The following is a 23,682-nucleotide window of genomic DNA, read 5'->3' as shown; positions in this document are numbered from 1 at the left end:
TTTAACTTCTAAAGCTGCTTTTTGTTTATTTTACTTTTACTAATTTTTTTATTTTTTTAAAATTTCCTTTTTCTAAATTTATTTAGGGCCTTTGGTCCATGTACGATTTGGTCTAGTGACTCACCGTGACCAACGGCCGAGTCGTTTGGATGAGGCGAGTTAACACACTCGTTTTGATTATTGGCATGCCGTAGGAACTTCTTTAATTTTCCAGCTGCAATTAATTCGAACTTCTTCATTTCCACAATACACTTTTTATTCTTTAAATTAGAACAATTTCAATATTATGTGGAAATATTATATGATCGAGCTTGAACCGAAGTTAGGACTACAATTTTTTACCCTTAAATTTAGGGAGCCTTTTCAACCTAGTGAGAATCTCAATAAAGAAATACAAAGCGCTTCTTATGTGCTTGAAATAACACTATAAGATAAAATAAAAAGGAAATGTTTCTATACTTCCCCTACAACACAGAAGATCTATGTTTCCTCTACCATCCAGCCGTTCAATTTTGATCAAGATAGCCACTTATCGTTTGATATTAGATCTGAAGTCTCAAAGTATTTTATTTTTGGTTTTTTAATACAAATAGTATGAATATGAAATGTGCCATCTTCTCATTGGGGCGCACCTATAAAAATTATTAAAAATAATTTTTTGATAAAATATAAGGACCAAAATACTTCTTGAAAATTTTAGAGGTATTTTAATCATTTTATTTTATTGAAAATATTATTTTTTTATATTTTTCACTAGTACGAGTTTAATAGAGGATTGGACATCCAAACTTTGTTGTCAAAATAGTTTATAGAAAAAAAATTTAAAATAAAATAGTAAAGAGACGTGATGTTGTGATTGAGGCAATCTTAGCCTTCCATTCAGAATGGGCGGTTGGATAAGGAGAAGTATATAAGTTTCATGTGGTAAGAAAAACATAGAAATATTGCCCTAAATAAAAAGCATCTAAATTTTAGATGGTCAAATCAAATCACTCAAAATCCAAAACCATATCTTAATTCTTTGGCCATTTCCAAAAAAAAAAAAAAAAAAAAATACGTACTACAATCAATCTTTGGATCTCTCCAATTTTACCTATGTGAGATAGAGGGGTGGAGAGAGAGAGTATTGGCTGTGTTCTTTTGTACTAAAATACCAAAATGCTCCACTTTTCTAATAGCTTTAATCCACTTAGCAGGAATCCTTTTTGTGATTGTAATGTGTGGTTTCCCCCACTTGATGGGCAATTTTCTCTTTCAACATCTAGATATAATTTTGCATGACATATGATCTCCCAGATAATCCTAGAGTTAAAGATTTGTTTGATACGTACTCTTAATGGTAGGCCATTTTTTTTTTTTTTTTATGGGTCACAGGTTTCATTTTTTATGTTTGATTTGTGGAAAACGCAGCATTGGAAGCCATGTCTTCCACAAAAATGTCTCCTTACACAAAAATTGGAGCCCGCCAAAAACGGATGTTTCCAATAGGGGAATCAACACTGTCGCTTTAATAAATTATTGGGGAAAATTAACGAATCGCATATAAGAAATGAAAATTTTAATATCTTACTATTATCACCTTAGAATATATAACTAAGGTGCACCTAAAAAATTCATGGAAAAAGGCCACTTTAATGGTGAAAAATCCTCTAAATGATCATCTCAACATTGAAATGTATGAAAAGGGAAAAAAAAAATTGAGTCCAAGAATAACGAATCTTGCAAAGCATTATTTAGATCGTCTATTTTCAAGATTTTCATATATTGTAAATCTAATTTTTTGAATACTATGTCGAGTTTAGAATTTTATAGTTAGCTAAAAAAATGGATTCTCAAGCGATGCAAATATTTTTTATTATAACTTTACACCATATAATGAATTTTGGAGTGCACCTTATTTTGATTATTTAAAGCCAACACCTTGTGCAAATTGCACCCACCTTTTATGGAAAGGGTGTAGTTTGCACAAGGTGTCAGCCTTACCCAATCAAAATAAAGGTCAATTCTAATATTACTAAAACATCTCATTTTGGTGGCGAAAACCCTCACCTCTAATTATAATATTTATAGTTCTCAAAATGACATAGATAAAGCAGAACTATAAATACTTACAATTTTCAAGAATTGATGGTATAAATTTTAATGATGAAATGTATGATTTTTTTATATTGAAATAATCCTTTTAGATCGAAATCTAGGGTGCACCTTTTACACTTTTAGATTGACACCATATATTTAAATGGTCTCTTTGTAGACAGTCCCTTTTCATAATTATATATATAGGAAAAGTTGTGGTTAGCCAATTAGTTAACAACTACAATGTTAGTTCAACAGCTTAGATTGAATCTGAGTCGATCTAATAGCCACGACTTCATTTCATAATATAATTTTAGTATTTTTTCTACAAATCCAAATCAAATGAAATTTTAGAAGTCCATTCTTTGCATTAAAGACGCACCTAATAAAAATATTAAAAAAATAATACACAAAATATAAATTAATAAACATACCCTTGAGACATTTGAAAGGTATTTTGATCAATATATTTTTTTTATAAATGATTTTTTAATATTTTTATTAGATTCTTCTAATTTTAAAAGAATACCTGCTCAAAATTTCAAATGATTTAGATTTAAAAAAAAAAAAAAGAAGATTAAAATATGAAATAAAATTGTGACCATTGCCATTGGGCTAAGATTGTAGCGTTAACTAGTGTGCTAACTGCAGCTTTTCTCTTATATAATTATGAAAAATGATTTTCTACAAAGAGACAATTTATCTTTTGTATATGGAGGTTACGATCATTCTTGTCCTTTAAATTTCATAATGGGTGGTTGTAAGATTCCATTGAATATACACAAATTCCAAAAAAAATTTTTGGTCTTCGTGTCTTATCCCAAGCCATCCAATTTAACATCTAATGAATGAGAATAATTGTCAGTTTTATGTACAAAAGCAAAATGGTATTTTTGTAAACGATCTCTTCTGAAAAACCATAAAGCATTAACCTTATAAAAAAAGAAAGAGGAGGATGCTCTATCTTGCTAGGAGTTCGTAATTTTAGAAAATCCTTATAATGACGAAAAGTTTATATAGAGCCTAGGCTCTAAATAATCAAATTAGAGCTTAGCTTAAAACTTTCACTAGAAGATGTTGTTTTGATGCTCAAATATCATCAAATTTATCATTTTGACATCAAGATACATGGACATGAGAAAATAATGGATTTCAAGTTTTCAAAATAATGTATCTTGTAACACATTTTTTTACTGTCAATTTTTAAGTTTTTATAGATCTACTCGATCTACACTATTTTTTAATATTTAAATTTTACAACTAAAGATGAAAATATAATTTAGAGCTATCAGCCTATCACAAAAATTCCAAATATTGAAACTATATTTTTTGACACTATTTGAAAGTGGGAGCAAGTTTGATTGTTGAGAGCTTCGGCTCTATACAAACCACACCCTTTTCAATTTAACTGACACATGCGTCCAAGAGTGAGGAGCTCCATGTATTAAACGACCGTACAAGTACAAACTTAAACCAAACAAGTAGTTTAGAATTTCACTAGCAGATTTGTACCCTTATTTAGAAGTTGGAATTTGAATCAAGCGTATTTTAGAAAAGAAAAAAAAGAAAAGAAAAGATGTGTTCGTCTAGGCACAAAATCCAAAATTAAATTTACTCAAATATTACGATACATTTTAATATATTTCACATCTAAGAGCTAAAAGTTATTGTGATCTCCTTGTCTTATAGCATACAATCCCTTGATGGTGAAATAGTAAGAGAACAAAAATTTCTGCCAAAAAAAATCAAGTCTCTCAAACAATAAAACTAAAGTGTGAAGCCTTTTGTTTCTTTCTTTGGCCTCTTTATCTTTCTAACTCCCCTCGTTCTTTCTCAATCACCCCCTTTATTTATTTAATTATTTATTGTTTTATGTTCATCCCTTTTGGTTTCTCTATCCCGAGCTCCTTCACTCCCCCTCTCTTTACTGGTAAAAGAAAAATAACTATTTTTCTTTTTGGACTAGAATACAAAAAAGAAGAAAGTAATTCTTTTGTGTACTCTATTTTTGTCTCTCTTGATCAATCTCTGAACAAAATTCTTTTATCTTTTTCCTTCCCATCAAATCTCTCTCACAATCTTTTCAACCTACTATGTTTATCCTCTATCTACTTTCATCCCCCTCTCTTCTGTTTCAATCTTTCCCTCACTCAAGTTCTTTCTCATCGCCATCCCTTTTTGCTCTTTATTTTCCTTATTGAGCATTTCTTTGGTTTTTCAGAACGGACTCAAGGCAAGGCATGGGTGGTCAGGCTGTGGGTGTCACAACATAACGTCTTTGATTACATTCTTACCACGAATACGAAACTTTTTCCCAGTTATCGACAAAAAGAACAAAAAAATGTTATCTTGCTTTGTTCTCTCCCTTGATCACTAATGTCTTATCACAATTCTGTAAATCTCTTCATGAATGACATGAATAAGTGTAAAGGGGATTTTCTAGATAATGGTATTTCCTTTAACGGTATTTCTCATAATTCTGTAAATCTCTTCATGAATTACATGAATAAGTGTAAAGGGAATTTTCTAGATAATGGTATTTCCTTTTAACGGTATTTCAAAAGGGTACATATGAAAATTATATCTTGGATGTGGTTAGGGAGAGTCAGGTGCCATCCATTGTTATGCGTTCTTTTAAGAATCAAATATCCATCTCTAAGTTGGAACTGATATCCCTACTAAAAAGCGAAAATTGACGGCGATACAAAATTTAAAAGAACTAATTTTTATTTCTCAAAAAGAGAAATTAGAGATTCATAACAAATTATAAAATTTTAGATTCAAAATCAATGTTTGTGATGAATTTTGAAGGAGGCCCACAAATAACTTATCAAATACTTCTCTAAGTTTTATTGGTTGGTATACTTCAATCACTTCTTCAAAAAAAAATTACTATTTTAATATTATATTTTCCCTTTTTTTCAAAAGAAGAATACTTTTCTTTTCTCTTTTGCGTATATTGATTGACTAGGCACATCAACGGTTTTCTAAAGTGATTTTAACTTTTTGAATTTGGGTGCGGTTTGTATTGACTAAATTTTTGTGATAGGTTTAAAATATATTTTTATATTTATTTATGAAGTTTGAAGCTTCAAAAATAGTGTGGATCGATAGATTTATGAAAATTTGAAAATTAACTGTTAAAAAATGTGTTACAAAATACACTATTTTTAAAATTTGAAATCTTTTTTTTTTTTCATGTCTATGCATCTTGTTGTCGAGATGATCAATTTGAAGATATTTGAGCATCAAAACAACCGGTGAACGTTTTGAGGTAGGCTCAAATCGTTCACGTTTAGAGCCTGGCTCTATATAAACTTTTCCCGGCTCCTTTTTTTTTTCTTTTAAAAAAGAAGATGCTCCATGTTCACATTTGCCTTCTTTTTTGTTATAATACTTGGGAAAGTATTTCCCATTCTATTGCCTTTGTTGAAAAATTTATGTGAACACGACAGCCGTGTTGGATAGAGGAGATGAAATCTTTTTACGCAACGTTTATGTGACTCTGCTGAACCACTCTATTCTTATGAGTTTGCATCTTATTATTGCACCTACACCGATTTTGGATATAAACTTTCACAAGTCCATAATCTCTATCATCAATGACTAGGCACAGGAAGAAAATTGAAATTTCACTCTGAAAATCATGTATTTTATTTTTTTCAACCATCATTTTGGTTCTTCGCATGTCATCAGAAATTATTTTTTTTTTGTTTCTAGCTGGAAATATTATATGATCGGGGATTCGCCATTTGCTCCATTCGCCCACTAGTAAAATCCAATCGAGGAGTACGCTTTTAGACCCTTAATCTTTTTTTAACCTTTAATTTTTTTCGAAAAAGATTTTATAATCCGCCATAAATTCTCTCGTGCAAAATCCACTCTAAGAGTACTTTCCTCATAAAATTGCTTTAAAACATAGTAACTGATTTCAAAAAAATTCCACTCTAAGAGTACTTTCAGTCCCTTAAATTTTGAGGGGTAGCCTTTTCAACCTAGTGAAAAAACACAAAAAAAGAAAATTAAATTTTAAAGCACTCCTTACGTGCTTGAAACAAATTACAAAGTCTGATTAAATGGAAATTATCAATTTTTTGGATGGTCTTATCTAAGCACTCAAAACTTCAAAATCCAAAATCATATCTTAATTTAAAACTATATTGAAAAAAAATACCGAAGGTCGGTCCCTTTTGAATGAGGAACTAAGTGAACAAAATGATCCAGCGGGAGCATGGAAAACACTCCCTCTTACGAAATCTCTTAAAGACTAAACTTCATGGGTCAAAAGTAAGCAAATTGTTGTGACCACACAGTGTTGCTGAAAAACATTGTATAAACTCAGTACCACTTGCCTCACCTGCTAGAGAGAGAGAGAGAGAGAGAGAGAGAGAACCCAAATCAAATCCATGGCAGTTTTTGACAATAAATCCATGGAAGTTTTCCTGAACTTCTGTGATGAAGGCACAGGAAAGAACTTCACAGGCCATCTCAACAAAGCTCTCACTGATTCCGGTATCTCCACCTTCTTACCCACACAGCAACAACATCAGCCTAGTGATATACAGAGAGCCATTGAAGGGTGCGATGTTTTTATAGCCGTCTTTTCCCGCAACTATGCTTCCTCTTTCTTCTGCCTTGACCACCTCTCTTATTTACTCAGTTTGTCTAAGAGAGAGAGGCTTATCCTTCCTGTGTTCTATACCGTGGAGCCTTCGCATGTCCGCTGGCAAATGGGGCCCTTCGAGGAAGCTTTTGTAGATCACAAAATTAAGAGTGGGTTAGCTGAGGAGATAATGCAGAAGTGGAGAAGTTCTTTGAAAGAAGTTGCGGATTTTAATGGTTGGAATATGAAGGACTTCAGGTACAACCAATTATCATGGATTTCTTGAGTAAAAAGAAAGAAAGAAAGAAATCTCTCTCTCTCTCTCTCTCTCTGCACAGCCTATAGAACCTAAAGGAAGAAATATAAAAAATACAGACATATGTATGCATTATAAAAAGGAAAATTGTCTCGTGCACCACAGCCTATAGAACTTAAAGGAAGAAAAATAAAAAATACAGACATATGTATGTATTATAAAAAGGAAAATTGTCTCGTGTACCGCATGACTACATATGCGGTCCAAAAAAAAATGCAAAGCATCCGTCAAAAAAAACAATGAAAACCAAGGATCAAAATGTTTTTTTACTAGAATTATTATTTTTAGTTTTTAAAATTTATTTATTTTTTCATATTCATGATCTCCAAGTCAGGGATTACATGTGCTAAAAAATTAAGTCAAAAAATCAACCTCAAAAATAGATTTATTAATAATCCTGTATTTCTTCATATGCGCGGGCTTGGCCGCATAGAAACTAGGTCCCAGCCTAGTATTTCAAAAATTCGATCACTTGTTAATTTTTGTTTCTCTGTTTATTTATTTATTTATTCATTGAGCAGTCTGATGCACACTGACATTTAAACCTATTAGTTGAAAAATCTGTTAAGAGTTGACATCTAAACACATTAGTTGAAATTTTTCTAATTAAATATATTAGAGAGCAGATACACCATACTCTATATTTACTCCCTTGAGAAAAGCATTTACTTGGGAATTGTTTTTAATAAGAAATTTTGGGATCTATTTAAATATAGCTAGATAACTATTTTCAAAGAGAAAAGATTTGGATCTTGAATTCCTAAACATCTATATCTTTCCTTCCAAAATTTGGACAGTTCATGTGGCATCTTGGGATGTCATTTGTTTTTAGGCATGTAAAGGGGGAGAGTTACATTTATTTATTTATTTATTTAATTTTCCCCCCATTTGACGATGGTTTAATTGGTTCTAAAGGTTACATCTCCAAAATTAGGGATTTAGAAAATATTCCTAGCATGAGTTTTTCCTGGGGTGTAGATGGACAGTATACTCCCATGGGATTGGGAAATGTTTTGCCTAATTTGGATATGTTGTTTCATTATGCAATTTAAACCTATTAAGGAAAACTTTTATACGATTTAAACCTTTTAAGGAAAACTTTTATACAAGGTTTATTGCCGACATAAAGGAAAAAGATAATTTTAAATACATATTGTAACAAGTTATCTATACTTTCTATTTTTCAATATTTTCAAATATTTATTGATTTGCCTAATCTGTATCTTTTTTAGATTTTTAAATTTCATAATTCCGGTTTGACGTGGAGTTTAAAGCCCTTGTATGTTTTTTGAATTAGATATACATCTTTCGACAAAATGTAGAGATGCGCCTTACTTGTATAGAGGTGGGCAACTTATACATGCGTTACCCTTTTAAGAAAGAGAAACGTTTATATAACGTTGTAACTTAATACTATAGAAGTAAGTTGCGCATCAAATATCCATAAGAAAAGAGTGTTTTGAAGTTCCAAGATGTATGTTATAAAGAAAAAAGAAAAAGAATTTAAAGTCCTAAAAATTATTTATCTTGTAACAAGTATTCCAAACCTTGTATTTTCAAGATTTTAAAATGTTTATAATATGCTCAATTTGTCCCATTTTTAGAATTTAAAATTTGAATTTAGGTTTGAACATGGACTTTCAAGCCATCGCATGGTTTTTTACCCCAAAAACTTACTTCCAAAAAAATTTAGAAGCACACTTTACTTGAAGTTTTCTAATTTTAAAGAAGTTATAAATTTATAAAATGCAATATTAAATTGATAGAGGATTTATATCGTATTTTTATATGAAATATTTGTTATTTCAAATAATGTAAAAGAATATTTCATGATAGATGCCTTCTACGACATTTAATTCTAAACATATGGAGTAGAAGCGCAGACAGACGGGCCAAAACCGGTCGAGTATTAATTTTGATTGGCGTTAGACCATAGGTTTTGCTTTAGAGTGGATTGGCCAAAGCACGGTCGGTGCTTTGACCAGTCAACTGGTCCGGTTTTGAGTACCATTTATTTGGTTTTACCGATTAGATATCGCACGGAAAGCATTCATGGTACTGAGCCGTTGAAATGAGTTGTTTCAATTATTTATATATATGAAATGGGGACTGATGTGCTGTTTGGACTTCATTAACATGAAAACTTCTTTGGACTTAAATACATCCATCTTATTAGCTAGGAAATATTGTTAGGGAACATGGTTATCAATGTCTATGTTGCATTAAATATCTTTTGCTCAATTACTTTTCATAAAAGAGCCCTTTCAAATTTTTTTTTTTTTCTAAATTGCCTGATGAGGAAGGATATTCTATAGGACTGAAGCAAAATTGGTAAACAAAATTGTTAAGCATGTTTCTATGGAGGTAGTGCGCAAAACACCACTACATGTCGCTGATCACCCTATTGGGCTTGATTCCCGGGTTGCTGATGTGATGAGACTCTTAGATCTTAATACCAATGATACTCAAATGATTGGGATCCATGGCATGGGTGGCATCGGCAAGACCACTCTTGCCAAGGCAGTTTTCAACCATATTAAATCGAGCTTCACAAGCAGCTGTTTCCTCTCAGATATCAGAGAAAAATCAGAAAATATTTCTGGAGTTGTCACCTTGCAGAAACAACTTCTCAATGATCTGTTTAATGAAGAAGATACAAACATAAACGATGTTCATAAAGGCATCAATGTTATAAAGAGTAGAATTGGATCTAAGAAAATACTTGTGGTATTGGATGATGTCAGTGACCACAACCAGCTTGAAAAATTAGTTGGTAAACGTGATTGGCACTGTCAAGGAAGTCGGATCATCATCACCACCAGGGATGAGCATGTATTGAATGTGCATGATAGAGTACGTAATCATCATATCTACAAGCTCGAGGGATTGAATGACACAGAATCTCTTCAACTTTTCAGTTGGCATGCATTTAGGAGGGATGAACCCATGCAGCAATATGTCAAGCTCTCAATAGATGTGGTATCCACTCTTGGTGGGCTTCCCTTGGCTCTTGAAGTGTTGGGGAGTTACTTATGGGACCAGACAACTATTCAAGCATGGGAAGATACAGTTACTGATTTGAAAAAAGTTCCTAATAATGATGTCATGCTAAAGCTTAAAATAAGTTATGATGGTTTGAATGAAAAAGAGAAGCAAATATTTCTAGATATTGCATGCTTCTTCATTGGAGAGAACAAAGATTATGCAATCGATATATGGAAAGGTTGTAGACTCCCTGCTTCAAATTCCATAAACAGGCTCTTGCAAAGGTGTCTTATAAAAATTGATGGTGGGAAGTGCTTGCGGATGCATGACCAAATCCACGCTATGGGCAGATGTATTGTTGAACTAGAAAATCTCGATGATCCTGGAAGCCGGAGTAGGTTGTGGGATCAAGATGTAATCTTTGATATGTTGAAGAATCATAAGGTGAGGATTTCCTAACCAAGCTCATTTTTCTCTTCTTGGGTAGAACTTCTAGCAAATTATACGATTGGACTCTATTTTATCAATGGCGATTAATTTAGATACATCATTATTTTAGCATCTTAGAATTTGTCTAACTTTTATTTTTGGCTGTCACTTAGGGAACTAGTAAAGTTCGAAGCCTAATGCTCAAGGGGAACGGACAGGAGCAGAGTTTGGAAACTGAAGCATTTAAATCTATGACCAATCTGAAGCTACTTAGCATCAGTGACGCATGTCTTATTGGAAGTTTGAAATATCTTTCATCAGAATTGATGTGGCTAAAATGTCCTTTGAGGTCCCTCCCAGATGATTTTAGGCTTGAAAAGCTTATTTACCTTGACTTATCAAAAAGTGATGCTGTCTTTGACTTGTCAAATGGCAACAACAAGCAGGTGTGGGGCTTAACTTGTATTTAACATCGTCTTGTACTGTTTCTTTTCTCTATTTTTTATCTTGCATAATTGAAAAACTATCATGGCTAATATCTTCCTTGCCAACCAATTTTTTTGGACAGCTTTTCCCAAAATTGAAGATTCTTAAACTTACAAGTTGCCGTAACTTGAAGAGAATTCCCAATTGTTCTCTATATCCAAACTTGGAGAAGATGATTCTCGAATTTTGCTCGAAGTTGGTTGAGATTCCTGATTCCATAGGTGTTCTAAGGAATTTAGTTTCTCTGAATCTTCAACACTGCTCCAGCCTCAAGAAACTGCCAGATTCGTTGGGCTCACTAACGAAACTCGAGGAGTTGGATGTGAGTTTTGACAGCAACAACTATGGACAGTTGAAAGAGCTCCCAAAAAACTTGGGAAGTCTTATAAGTTTAAGGACTCTCAAAATAGGATTCAATACTAGTTTGACAAGGCTCCCATCTACTTTCTCAGGTCTTTGCTCCTTGGAGGAATTGGATGCAAGACCTTGTAACCTGCAGGGGATGATCCCAGATGACTTTGAAAAGTTATCCTCATTGAGAAACTTGAATGTCAGTGAGAATGTCTTGATGAGGGACCATTCTCAATTAGAAAACATGGATATAAGTGGTTGTAAACTGCTGGTAACTATCCCTGAGCTCCCCACTAGTTTGGTACATCTGGATGCTTTTGGTTGCGTGAATCTGCAAAGCATGCCCAAGCTATCTCATCTTTCTAAATTACACACACTGTGGATATCTAATTGTCTGCAATTGGTAGCTATCCCTGAGCTCCCCACCAGTGTGGAATATCTGGAAGCTAGTGGTTGTGTGAATCTGAAAACCATGCCCAAGCTATCTCATCTTTCTAAATTAAGAGCACTGGTCATATGTAACTGTGAGCAATTGATAGCTATCCCTGAGCTTCCAACTAGTTTGACGATTATGCGTGCTTTTGGCTGCAAACGTTTACAAACCTTGCCCAAGCTATCTCACCTTTCTAAACTAGTAGACCTGCAATTAAGTACTAGTAATCATCTAGTTGCTTTCCCTGATCTTCCCACCAACTTGTGGTATCTGGGTGTTATCAAATGGAAATGCTTGCAAACTTTACCCAGGCTATCTCACATTTCTAATTTAAAATGTTTACAAGTTTTTGATTGTGGTGAGCTGTTAACTATCGAGGATCTTCCGATCGCTTTGGAGACTTTAGATGCTTCCTACTGCCCATCGCTGCAAACTATACCCAACCTCTCTCACCTTTCTCAACTTCATATGTTGAAACTCATAAACTGTAAGAGACTGAGTGAGATACATGGCCTCAGTGGGTTGAAATCCTTGAGTACATTGCACTTGAGTGGGTGCAACCCCCAGGTTTTGAGGCGTCAGAGGCTAGAAAAGGTGCGTTACTTCCTTTGCAAGAAAACTCCTGCTCTGCTCTTTGGTTTTTGAGGTACCTTCACCTCTGTGACCGCTAAGTTCTTTTTTCTTTTTTCTTTCGTATATACAGGAAATGTTTACACCCTTGCGATCGTTATGTGTTCCTGGAAGCAAGGTTCCAAATTGGTTCACGCATAAGTGGACGATGCAGGATACCACCGAGAATCCAGATTGGTACATGAAGCAAACTGTGTCGTGCATAGTGCCAAGGGTTTCAGAAGAAGGAGGCCTTCATTTTAGACAAATAATGGTGTGCCTTGTTGTTTATTCCAGTGATTTTCGTTTCACTCACCCGTCGCATCGTGTTACGTTATCGCTCAAGAGGGAAGGTACAGAAGTTTATAGAGTTTCGTTTACAAATTTTACAGGGAGCCACGGAAATCATATGTATTTTCACCTTGTTGAACTTGGCCGGGGTGATATGCCTCTCCTGGACCCTATGGTAGGGGGAGATCAAATTGAACTCGTTAATGAATCGGAAAATTGGAAGGGTAAAATTGAAGCCAAAAATGAATTAGGGCCATCGATGACATCTCTGTGCTTTCTTTTGAAGGAGGCAGGGATCCATTTTGTATACAAACCAGAAGACACCAAGGACTCCATTTCAGAAAAACTGGCTGATTTCATCAATTCATTGTACCTTCAATGAAAATTTGCAGCCTCAGAATTTTTGGTTTAGAACTTTCGATTACTAAACTGTAATTTCTTTTTATTTAACAGATGGATTCACAAATGACTTCAATGTCAGCTGTTTTTTTATCAATAATGAAATGCACGCTTTTGCCTCCTTCCTTCCATTCTATTGATTCCCAAATGCCTCCTATAAACAAAGACTTGCTAAAAAATTTTATATATAATCTTGACCAGCACAGCTTGATTTATACTTGGACTAAAAAAAATCTAGAGTTCTCTCTCTCCTCCCATGTGTGTTCCTGGGGGCGAGCCAGCTGCTATCAGTCCTTTAAGGCTTGATATAGCTGAAGAATTTTATAGATATATGAGTTCATTAGACGCTGTTGTTCTTTTGGGTATGGCAAAGATGATGTGTTTGCCACATGTACAGAAGGTTGAGATGTCACTTTTTATGATAGTTTTGGTTATTTCCTTGTTTGGGTAGAGTAATGTGATTGAGAAATTCAACAGCTATTTTAGTGAAAAGAAATTTCAGATAGAAAGGACATTCTTCTTCTATTTACATGTCTGTTCCATTAGATCAGATATTAGCATCTTAACTTGTTGCAGGATAAAGGTCTTTACTAGCTATAAAAACCATCCATCACCTTCTGATAAAACCAGGATTCCTCTCAGAAACCTCTTCGTATAACCATTAAATTAATGGTTATACTTATGTGAAATGTGGTCCTGTTCATAATGCCTAACAGTTGTTCAATGAAATTCTAGAACCATGTTTGGTCTCATTTACAACCATCATTTTTGCTTATTCTCACTCAACCCAACCTCAAAACTGCTTAATTCTAGTAACCCAGGTGCAAATTCATGGCTTCCACCGCATGATTTTGGCTTCTCAAGCCATTTGATGGCTTGTTCAAGCCTCAAAGCTGCGAATCTAGGCAAGTAAATTTACACAGATGATCTTCTCTACTTCTAGTTCGTACCCCTTTGTCCAAAAGGCCTTGGTTGATTTGTACTCCAAAATGGTTGTTTATGGTTTTCCAAGATGTGATATTATACTATATAATGCCCATGACTGTGGGGTTTTTGAACTTTATTCATGGAGATAGAATTCTTCTACTCTTTGTGTAGGCTCTAAGGATTGTGCTGAGGCCCATTGAGTTCACATTTGTTTGTCTGTTAGAGGTCTTTGATGAGCTAAGAGAACCAGGGGAACTGGTTCAAAGTTTTCTAATTTTTAAATTGTGTTGGATTTTAATGGATTTACAGGGGGTGCTCCTCTCAATATGTATAGTAACTATGTGGACATTTCCAGCATGAGAAAGTTCCTCAACGGGAATTGGACTTAGGCCTTGACATGGCCTAGTGGAATCCGTTGATTGTTGGGGTACTCTCATACTGGCCTCTTTGAATTTGCCCGAGAGTTCTTCAGAAAGAGAATGGTGGTCGGTTTGCTCCCAATGGAATGACATTTGGGGTTGTTCTTAGAGATTGCAGTGGCTTCAAGCTATTGAACTTTGAAAGGTCACATCATGGGTTGATTGTGAAACTACATTGGAACTCAAATATAATTGCCTGCATTTCTCTTAGTGATTGATGCATATATAAAATGTGGGATTGTTGAAAAAAGTCTTCCTAACTAAATGACTGAGAAAGATGCAGTATCATGTAATTAATTAATGGGTCGGTTAGTTAAGTAAGGGGACCCTAGAGAGGCTTTTACACTATCAAAATATGCATACAAGGGCCTTAAACCCAATCAGAAAGCTTTATGGCTCTCTTGAATGTTTGTCGTTCTTTGGGGTTCACAGAAAAAATGGAACTAGTGCATGTCCAAGTGATCCAACAGGGGTTTGGATTGGATCTAATGGTACAAATAGCTTTGATAGATGCCTTGATCAAAGGTGGAGTAAAATAGATGCAGAAATAGTTATGAAGTGATGCATCAGAGAAGCATTGTATCATAGACAACAATGATAGCAGATTTTGATAAAAAGGCATTGGAGTTTTTTAGAGATGCAAATGGTTAGCGTGAAAAAGAACTATTTCATGATGTCCAGCATTTTGAGGGCATATGCAGGCTTAGCTTCACTTAGGCAAGGGAGATGTATCTATGGATATGACATAAAGAGTGTGATCATGCATGAACCTATGTTAGATATGTTGGGTTTATGTGGCCCTTAAAGGCCTTATGAGTGCTTGTAAAATGAAATGATATAGTGGAAAATGAACTCAGTGGGGGTGTGGTTTTTCGTGGACTATACTAAGCAAATGATGGTTTGCTGATACCGATCTTGCTTGACGATCTAGGCCAGTCGGTTGGAAAAAACCCATGTTACTTGGGCATGAAGAACAAACCGATGAGGGTTTATGGGTTAGCCTTTGATGAGTTAGCAGAGGGACTGTGTGACCTTTGTGTGTGGTGGTGGCCTACAGAGACATGGGCCAAAACCTCATCCATGTACCATCACATCACATGCATATCAATAGATCATTCGGGAAAGTCAGAAATCTACCTTTTAGGGTGAAGTGTTTGTATGTGCGAGAGATACCCTTATGCGTTATTGAGTTATGATCGCATAAGGTCTTGGTGATCTTGATTTGTCTCTAGGGGAGGACATGTGATCCACAGACTGGGATTACGATCCCTTAGCTCATCGACCAGACTTTGGTGACCTGCTAATGAGTCTTTACTTGGTCTGTGGGTCATGAGAAATACTGGGTTGGTTCGATAAAGCAAGTGTGGTCTGTAGTCTACAGTTGAAGGTGGAGTGCCCCATGATTGCAGATTAAATTCTTAAACCATAGTGATCCATTTCCCATCAAGTTAATTTAATTATGTTTGTTTTATGATAGAAATTATTTTAGAATTATTATTTGAATTTTTATGAGTCTTTTGATATTTTATTTAGAACTTTTGGACTTATAAAAATATATCTATTTTATAAAAGTATAAAATTCAAATAATATTTTAAAAATTATTTTATCAATTTAAAATGTATAAAAAATATCGTGGGGGCCCATTGTGCATATGGGTCCACCATGCATCAAGAAGGTGGGGCCCACATGTGCCACACATGGGTGGCACGCCCCACTCATTGGATTCTTTCTTGGAGTTTAAGTTATTTCATGTTTTGGTAATATTATATTATGACATGCGGTCAAATAAGATATGGAATATTTTGACCAACTATTGAAAGTGTATATTGACTTGATATATTTTTGGAATATTTTATGAAAGATTATGGAAAGCATAATATTTTAATTAGATTTAATTTATCTAATTTCTATTGATGGAAAAATGGTTAAGAAAAGGGGATAATGGTCCATGCATATTCTGTAATGTTGATGACCCATTTATGGAATGGATGGCTCAAATCTCTCACCCCACAAGTCACCCTTGATCGACGGTCCATGTTCAATCTTACAAGAAAAGGCAAGCCAAGGAAAACCCTAAAAAACCCTCATATTGTTCAAGCATGTAAAAAAAAGATTGTCTCTACTCAAAATCTTATCTCTTGTACCTAATTCCATATTTCTCTCATATCCCACTTAGAATTTCTCTCTCTCTCTCTTAAGAAAAGGTTCTCTCTCTCCCACATTGTGAATGAACCTATAAGGGTTTAGGTTATAGAGTTCTTCTCTCTCTCATCTCTCAACTATGGATTTATGGCTAAGGGCTTTTAGGGTTAGCAAAAAGATAATCCATCTCTCTCGAACTAGGTTCTTAAGAGAATTTACCTAGGGTTTGAGTTTGTGATCAAAGGGGTTCATGTTCCATTGGTGTGGCTTGACCGAAATTTGCTTTTTCGGTTCGAGATTGAAGCTAGAACGTTGATCCCGTGCCATCGAATGGTGGTGACTCGGTATAGGATGTAATAAGCCCAATTAAGGTAATCTCCGACACTCTTCCTTTTGTTCTTACAATCTTATCTTTTATTCTCAAGCATAGTGTATAGTTTTTTCAATGGCATCAAGTTGTTAACATCTTGGTTTTATTGTTATATTGAATTTATTTTAAAATTTATCTTGTTGTAATAAAGACCACCTGTAAGTGATCTTTTGTCAAAAAGAAAGGGGTGAAATAAATATAAAAAAAATTATTACTCTCCCGTAAAAAATCACATAGGTATTTCTTTCAAGATAGACCTCTTCTGGACATGTAGGCTAGATATGAGGTTCTTGAGGATAGTTACATGGTAGTGTTTTAAAATTTGGCTGTGTCCACTTGGACTCAAGTGTGTAACTCGACTTCAACGAGGCGAAGTTTTGGGTCCAACTCCCCCTTCTTATATACCATTAAAAACTAAAAAATTTGGTTAAAAGAATGCTAATAATAGCTCTGGAAATATGTTTCTATATGAGTTTTATGTTTTTTTGTGACGATTTGTGAATTTTTCTTATTATATGCTCTAGTTTTTTATTTTTTTTATTTTTCTGTAATATTCAAGCCATGAATCAATTTTTTCAAGTATTCATTTTTTATATACTCTTTTTTTTCATATTTCGTAAGCCTTTAATAATTTCTATTACTTATTTTATTTTCATTAATTTTTTACAAACTTTTACATTTTTATTTTTAGGTTGTTTGGCCATGATTTGCACTTTTATGGGTCACTCAGTTCAGGCCAGGGCCAAGTCAAGGGCCCGACCCGAGATGTAGTTATCTCAATCTCCGACATTGCTCCAGCCTCAAGAAACTGCGAGATTTGTTGGGATCACTAGTGAAACGCAAGGAGTTGGATGTGAATTGTGGCATCGAGGAGGCTGAGTTCATCTTTGGACAGTTGAAAGAGCTCCCAGAAAGCTTGGGAAGTCTTACAAGTTTAAGGACTCTCAAAATAGGATTCAATACTAGTTTGTCGAGGCGCCCATCTACTTTCTCAGGTCTTTGCTCCTTGGAGAAATTGTATGCAAGTTATTGTAACCTGCAGGGGATGATCCCAGATGACTTTAAAAAGTTGTCCTCATTGAGAAGATTGGATTTCAGTGGGAACAATTTCCATGGCCTGCCCAGTAGCATGAGGGGCCTTTCTCAATTAAAAGAGATGGATATCAGTCATTGTAAGCTGCTGGTAGCTATCCCTGAGCTCCCCACTAGTTTGGTACACCTAAATGCTAGTAACAGAAAGCGTGGATTTAGGTCACTGTAAGAAGCTGATAGTTATTCCTGAGCTCCCCACGAGTTTGAAATATGTGTCTGCGCACGGTTGCAAAAGTTTGCAAACCTTGCCCAAGCTATCTCAACTTTCTCAACTAGAAAGCGTGAATTTAGGTCACTGTAAGAAGCTGATAGTTATTCCTGAGCTCCCCAAGAGTTTGAAATATCTGTCTGCTCACGGTTGCAAAAGTTTGCAAACGTTGCCCAAGCTATCTCTCCTTTCTAGATTAACAGAACTGTTTTTAAGTACTGGTAAGCATTTGGTTGCTATGCCTGATCTTCCCACCAACTTGATACATCTGGATGCTTCCAAATGGAAAAGTTTGCAAACCTTACCCATGGTATCTCACCTTTCTAAACTACAAACATTGAAGGTTAGAGATTGCGGTGAGCTGTTAGCTATCAAGGATCTCCAGGCCACTTTGGAGAATTTAGATACTTCTAACTGCCCATTGCTGCAAGTTATACTCAACTTGTCTCTCCTTTCTCAACTTTGAAGATTGAATCCCACTGAGTGAGATACAGGGCCTCAGTGGGTTGAAATCCGTGAATATGTTACACTTGGAGTGGTTGCATCCCTCCGGCTTTGAGGCGTCAGAGGCTACAAAAGGTGCCTTGCTTCCTTCCCACGCGAATTCCTGCTGTTTGGTTTTCTAGGTACCTCTATCTCTGTGACTGCTAATTTCTTTCTTCTTTTTATTGTTTTGTATATGAAGGAAATGTTTACACACTTGAGACAGTTATGTGTTCCTGGAAGCAAGGTTCCAAATTGGTTCATGTATAAGTGGACGATTGAGGATATCGAGAGTCCAGATTGGTACATGAAGCAAACTGTGTCGTACACAGTGCCAAGGTTTTCATATGAAGAGGGCCTTCAATGATTTACAATTAAATACGTTCTTTTGCCTCCTTCCTTTCACTCTTTTGATTCCCAAATGCCTCCTATGAACAAAGACTTGCTAATATTTAATCTTGAGCAGCACAGCTTGATTTATACTTGGACTAAAAAATCTAGAGCTCTCTCTCTCTTTCACTTTCCTCCCATGCGTGTGCCAGAGGGCTTGCCAGCTGCTATCAGTCTTTTAAGGTTTGATATAGCTGAAGATTTTTGTAGAAATATGTTTTGCTTAAATATGCTGTTCTTTTGGATATGGCAAAAGATGATGAGTTTCCCACATGTATGTGCATGAGGTTGAGCTGTCACTTTTCATGATGCTTTTGGTTATTTCCTTGTTTGGGCAGAATAATGTGATTGACAAATTCAATAACTATTTTTGTGAAAGCAAATTTCATATAGAAAGGATCATCTTCTTCTATTTACATATCTCTTCTATTGGATCAGAAATTAGGATCTTAACTTGTTGCTGAATAAAGGTCTTTACTAGCTATAAAAACCATCCATCGCCTTCTGAGAAGATTTCTTTGAAACCTCCTCATATAACCATCAAATTGATGGTTATGTGAAATGTGGCCCTGTTGACAATGCCAAACGGTTGTTTCATGAAATTCAAGAACCAAGTTTGGTCTCATTTTCAACCATCATTTCTGCTTATTCTCACTCAACCCAACCTCAAAACTGCTTAATCCTAGTAACCCAGTTGCAAATTCATGGCTTCTCACCATATGAATTTGGCTTCTCGAGCCATTTGATAGCTTGTTCAAGCCTCAAAGCTGCAAATCTAGGCAAGTAAATTCACACACAGGGGATCTTCTCTACTTCTAGTTCAGACTTATTTTTGCAAAAATCCATGGTTGATTTATACTTCAAAATTGGGGAGAGCGCAAATTTGGTTTTTTAATAATTTTCAAGATGTGATATTGTGCTATATAATGCCATGATTCTGGTTTTTTAACTTGGTTCATGGAGATAGAACTCTTCTACTCTTTGTGGAGGCTCTAAGGATTGTGCTATGGCCCACTGAGTTCAATTCTTAAAGGGCTTTGACGAGCTAAGAGAACCAGGGGAACTGGTTCAGAGTTTTCTGAATTTTAAATTGGGTTGGATTCTAATGGATTTATAGGAGGTCTCTTCTCAATGTGTGTATTAAATTTGTGGACATGTTGAGCATGAGAAAGTCCCTCGATGGGGCTTTAATTTCAGGCCTTGACATTGCCTTGTGTAATGCGTTGATTCAGTTCTTCAGAAAGAGAGTGGTGTTCGGTTTGCTCCTAATGGAGCGACATTTGGGGCTTTCTTAGAGATTGCAGTGGCTTCAAGCTATCTAACTTTGGAGGATCACATCATGGGTTGATTGTGAAACTAGAGTTGAACTCAGATGTAATTGCCTGCACATCTCTTATTGATTGATGTGTATATAAAATGTGGGATTGTTCAAGAAAGTCTTCCTAATTAAATGACCGAGAAAAATGCAGTATCATGTAATTCAATAATGGGTAGGTTAGTTAAGGAAGGGGACCCTAGAGAGGCTTTTACACAATCAGAATATGCATACAAGGGCCTTAAACCTTATCTGGGCACCTTGATGGCTCTCTTGAATGCTTGTAGTTTTTAAGGGTTTACAGAAAAATGAAACTGGTCCATGTCCAAGTGATCAAACATGGGTTTGGATCGGATCTAAGGGTAATGGGTTGGTTAGTTAAGGGAGGAGACCCTAGAGAGGCTTTTTCACTATCAGAATATGCATACAAGGGCCTTAAACCCTATCAGGGCACCTTGATGGCTTTCTTGAATGCTTGTAATTCTTAAGGGTTTACATAAAAAAATGAAAGTGGTGTATGTCCAAGTGATTAAATAGGGTTTGGATTGGATCTAATGCTACAAATCGCTCTTATAGATGCCTTGATTAAAGGTGGAGGTAAAATAGACGCAGAAATAGTTTTTGAGATGATGCATGAAATGTAACAAATGATAGCGGGTTTCTCTCATTTGGGTTTCAATAAAAAGGCATTGGAGTTTTTTAGAGATGCAAATGATAGGGAAGAAAACATGTCCAGCATTTTGAGCGCATGTGCAGGCTTAGCTTCACTTAGGCAAGGGAGATGGACCAATGGATATGACATAAAGAATGTGATCATGCATGAGCCTGTGTTAGCCCTCTTTCGGACATGTATGCTAGATATGTGGCTCTTGAGGATAGTTACAGAGTAGCGTTTTAAAGCTCGGCCATGTCCACTTGGACTTGGCTGAGTAGCTGGATCTTGACACCCTGCTGATGCAAGTTTCTGGGTCCAACTCCCCCTACTTATATACCATTAAAAGCTCAAAAAATTGGTTAAAAGAATAGTAATAAATGATTTGGAAATATGTTTCTATATGAGCTTTATGTTTTTCTGTGACAATTTGTGAACTTTTCTTATAATAGGCTCTAATTTTTTTTTTTTCTATAATATTCAAGCCATAATCAATTTTTTCAAGTATGCATTTTCTATATACTTTTTTTTTCATATTTTATAGTCCTTTAATAATTTTTATTACTTATTTTAGTTTTTGTTGATTTTCATTATTGCTACAAATATTTACAGTTTTAATTTTTGGATATTTGGGCATGATTTGCGCTCATGTGGGGCTCGGCCGAGTAACTCAGCTCTGGCCAGGGCTGAGTCAAGGGCCTGAGCCGAGTTACAGGATCTTGTTATAGAATGTTTGAGAGAATGGAGGATCGGACATGGCTGAGTAACTTGGCTCGGGCCAGGGCCAAATCCAGGGCTCGATCCAAGTTATAGAATCTTGTTACAGGGTGTTTGAGAGAATAGGGGTTAAGATTTGATCTCCTGGAACGCCATGATGCATGGGTATGCTCAACGTGGTCATGGCAGAGATGCCTTGCATCTATAGGGTGGTATGAAGAGATGTGGGCTCATGCCTAATTATGCGACACCCACGTCTTTATTATTGACCTGTCTCCACGCTAGAATGGTAGATAATGGTGAACGCATCTTCGAATGGATGGTCCATGCACATGGAATGTTACCTTGGAACAACCATTATCCACTCATGGTTGATATATATAGTAGGACTGGGATGTTACATAAGGCCAAGAGATTCATGGATGGCATGCCTATTGAACTTTGTGTCCATATGGAGGAGTTTCATGTGGGCATGCCACTTGCATGGGGATGTGAAGATGACAATGTATGCCATGGACCCTGCCTTAGAGTTGCAGCCTTTAGACAATGCAACATTCACGCTTATGTTTACTGTGTATTGTAGGGATGGGATGTGGGAGGAAGCCAATAAGTTGAGGAAAGGAAGAACAGAGGAGTGATAAGGGAGACTAGAGTTAGTTGGCCATAGAAGGACGCCGATCCATCATACATGAACTTGAATTTGTCATGGCATCATGGAAGTGCAAAACATTAAGGTCGACGTTTTTTTTTCCGGCATTCAAATAGAGTTTTTCTGCTAAATTCAAATTCTGGCGCAGTAAAACCTTGTCCATGCACAACCCTATTTCCCAAACCGATGTTTTTTTAGTCACTTCCAGCTAGGTTCTTAGCCCTGGCCATACCCGTGTAACTCTGAATGAGTCTGAGTGGACTCGATTGAGTAATATACACCCCAGAAAATGTTAAGAAATCAAAATCAAAAGTAAAACAGTTGGGAAAAAGGAGTTAAAAATCATTAAAAAGTAAAAAGGAGGCTTTCTTTTGTTTTCATCCACCAGTAGATTTTCTCTGCAAATATGTAAAAATCTCACAAGTTCCTAATTTTCGTCTTCGTTATATGTAGTTGATAAATCGAGTAATTTCCATCTAAATACCTCATATGTGAAGATTGTTGATAGAATGATGTGCATTTATCGTAGCAATTAGTATGCTTGTTATTTTTGAATTTCTAGGTTCCTATCGAAAATAATCAACATATTGTTAAGAATAAAGACCTGGATCTGCTCCTTGCATACAGGTCTGCAGAAAGTTTAGATTGTAGTGCACAAAGCCTTGAATTGACCTAGGAATTAGCCTTGAGAGAGTTATGGATTCTTTGTGGGAAGCAATTTTGTAATCCATCTGAGCTACTCGAGAATGATGAACAAGGGGTTATCTATGCCTTGCATAGATAACCCCTTGCATAGATAACCCCTTGTAGGTATTGTGATTTTAGGATATTCGACAACCATTTTGAAGAGCCTTACAGTTGTGATCAACAATTGATGCAAATGGTGCAGCATTTTAATGCCTTACGAGTTTGGTTTTTGTTAAGTGCGGGTATCCTGTTATGGGGCTTTTATGGCTGTGAATTTTAATGGCATCTATTTCAGGTTTCCCAAAACGTGGAACTGAGCTCGTCTTTCCCCATAACCTTACTGCTTTCAGAGATATGCAGGAGTTGTATCATGGCACTTAGTTGGATTGGAGGTGCAATTCTTGTTTCCCTCATTGTGGCATCCATGAAGGGTACATGGAGCAGTGTGTAGATCTGGTCTTCACCTGCGACTGTCAGTAACAACCTAGATCTAGCACAAGTCTTTTAAGTATTGCATGGACATGGTATTATTACTAATAAATGTTCACACATTGTCTACATGCTTTGGTATTGCATGCCAGTGAACAACATGTTACTTCTTTTCACTTTCAAAAGTGAATTGTGTCAGGATTCAAAAGTTTGCAAATTATTG

The 23,682-nt window shown here is 35.6% G+C and overlaps 1 protein-coding gene across 1 annotated transcript; it reads left to right on the top strand.

Moving 5' to 3' along the window:
* Positions 1-6,388: 6,388 nt before the first annotated feature.
* LOC18443711 (uncharacterized) lies at positions 6,389-19,424 on the top strand. The gene is given in 9 exon segments (XM_020673227.2): positions 6,389-6,937; positions 9,311-10,424; positions 10,583-10,855; positions 10,978-12,273; positions 12,383-12,958; positions 14,077-14,163; positions 14,378-14,469; positions 17,543-18,097; positions 18,099-19,424. Coding segments are annotated over 9 exon segments (4,953 nt in total). The 5' UTR covers positions 6,389-6,482; the 3' UTR covers positions 18,604-19,424.
* The last annotated feature ends 4,258 nt before the right edge of the window (positions 19,425-23,682 follow it).

Source organism: Amborella trichopoda, chromosome 5 (genome assembly GCF_054954075.1).
Source record: "Amborella trichopoda isolate Santa Cruz 75 chromosome 5, AtrichopodaSantaCruz75HAP2 v2.0, whole genome shotgun sequence".
Taxonomy (NCBI): Eukaryota; Viridiplantae; Streptophyta; class Magnoliopsida; order Amborellales; family Amborellaceae; genus Amborella; species Amborella trichopoda.
The sequence above is the reverse complement of the archived record's forward strand: the minus strand, read 5'-3'. Positions and strand labels throughout refer to the sequence as shown.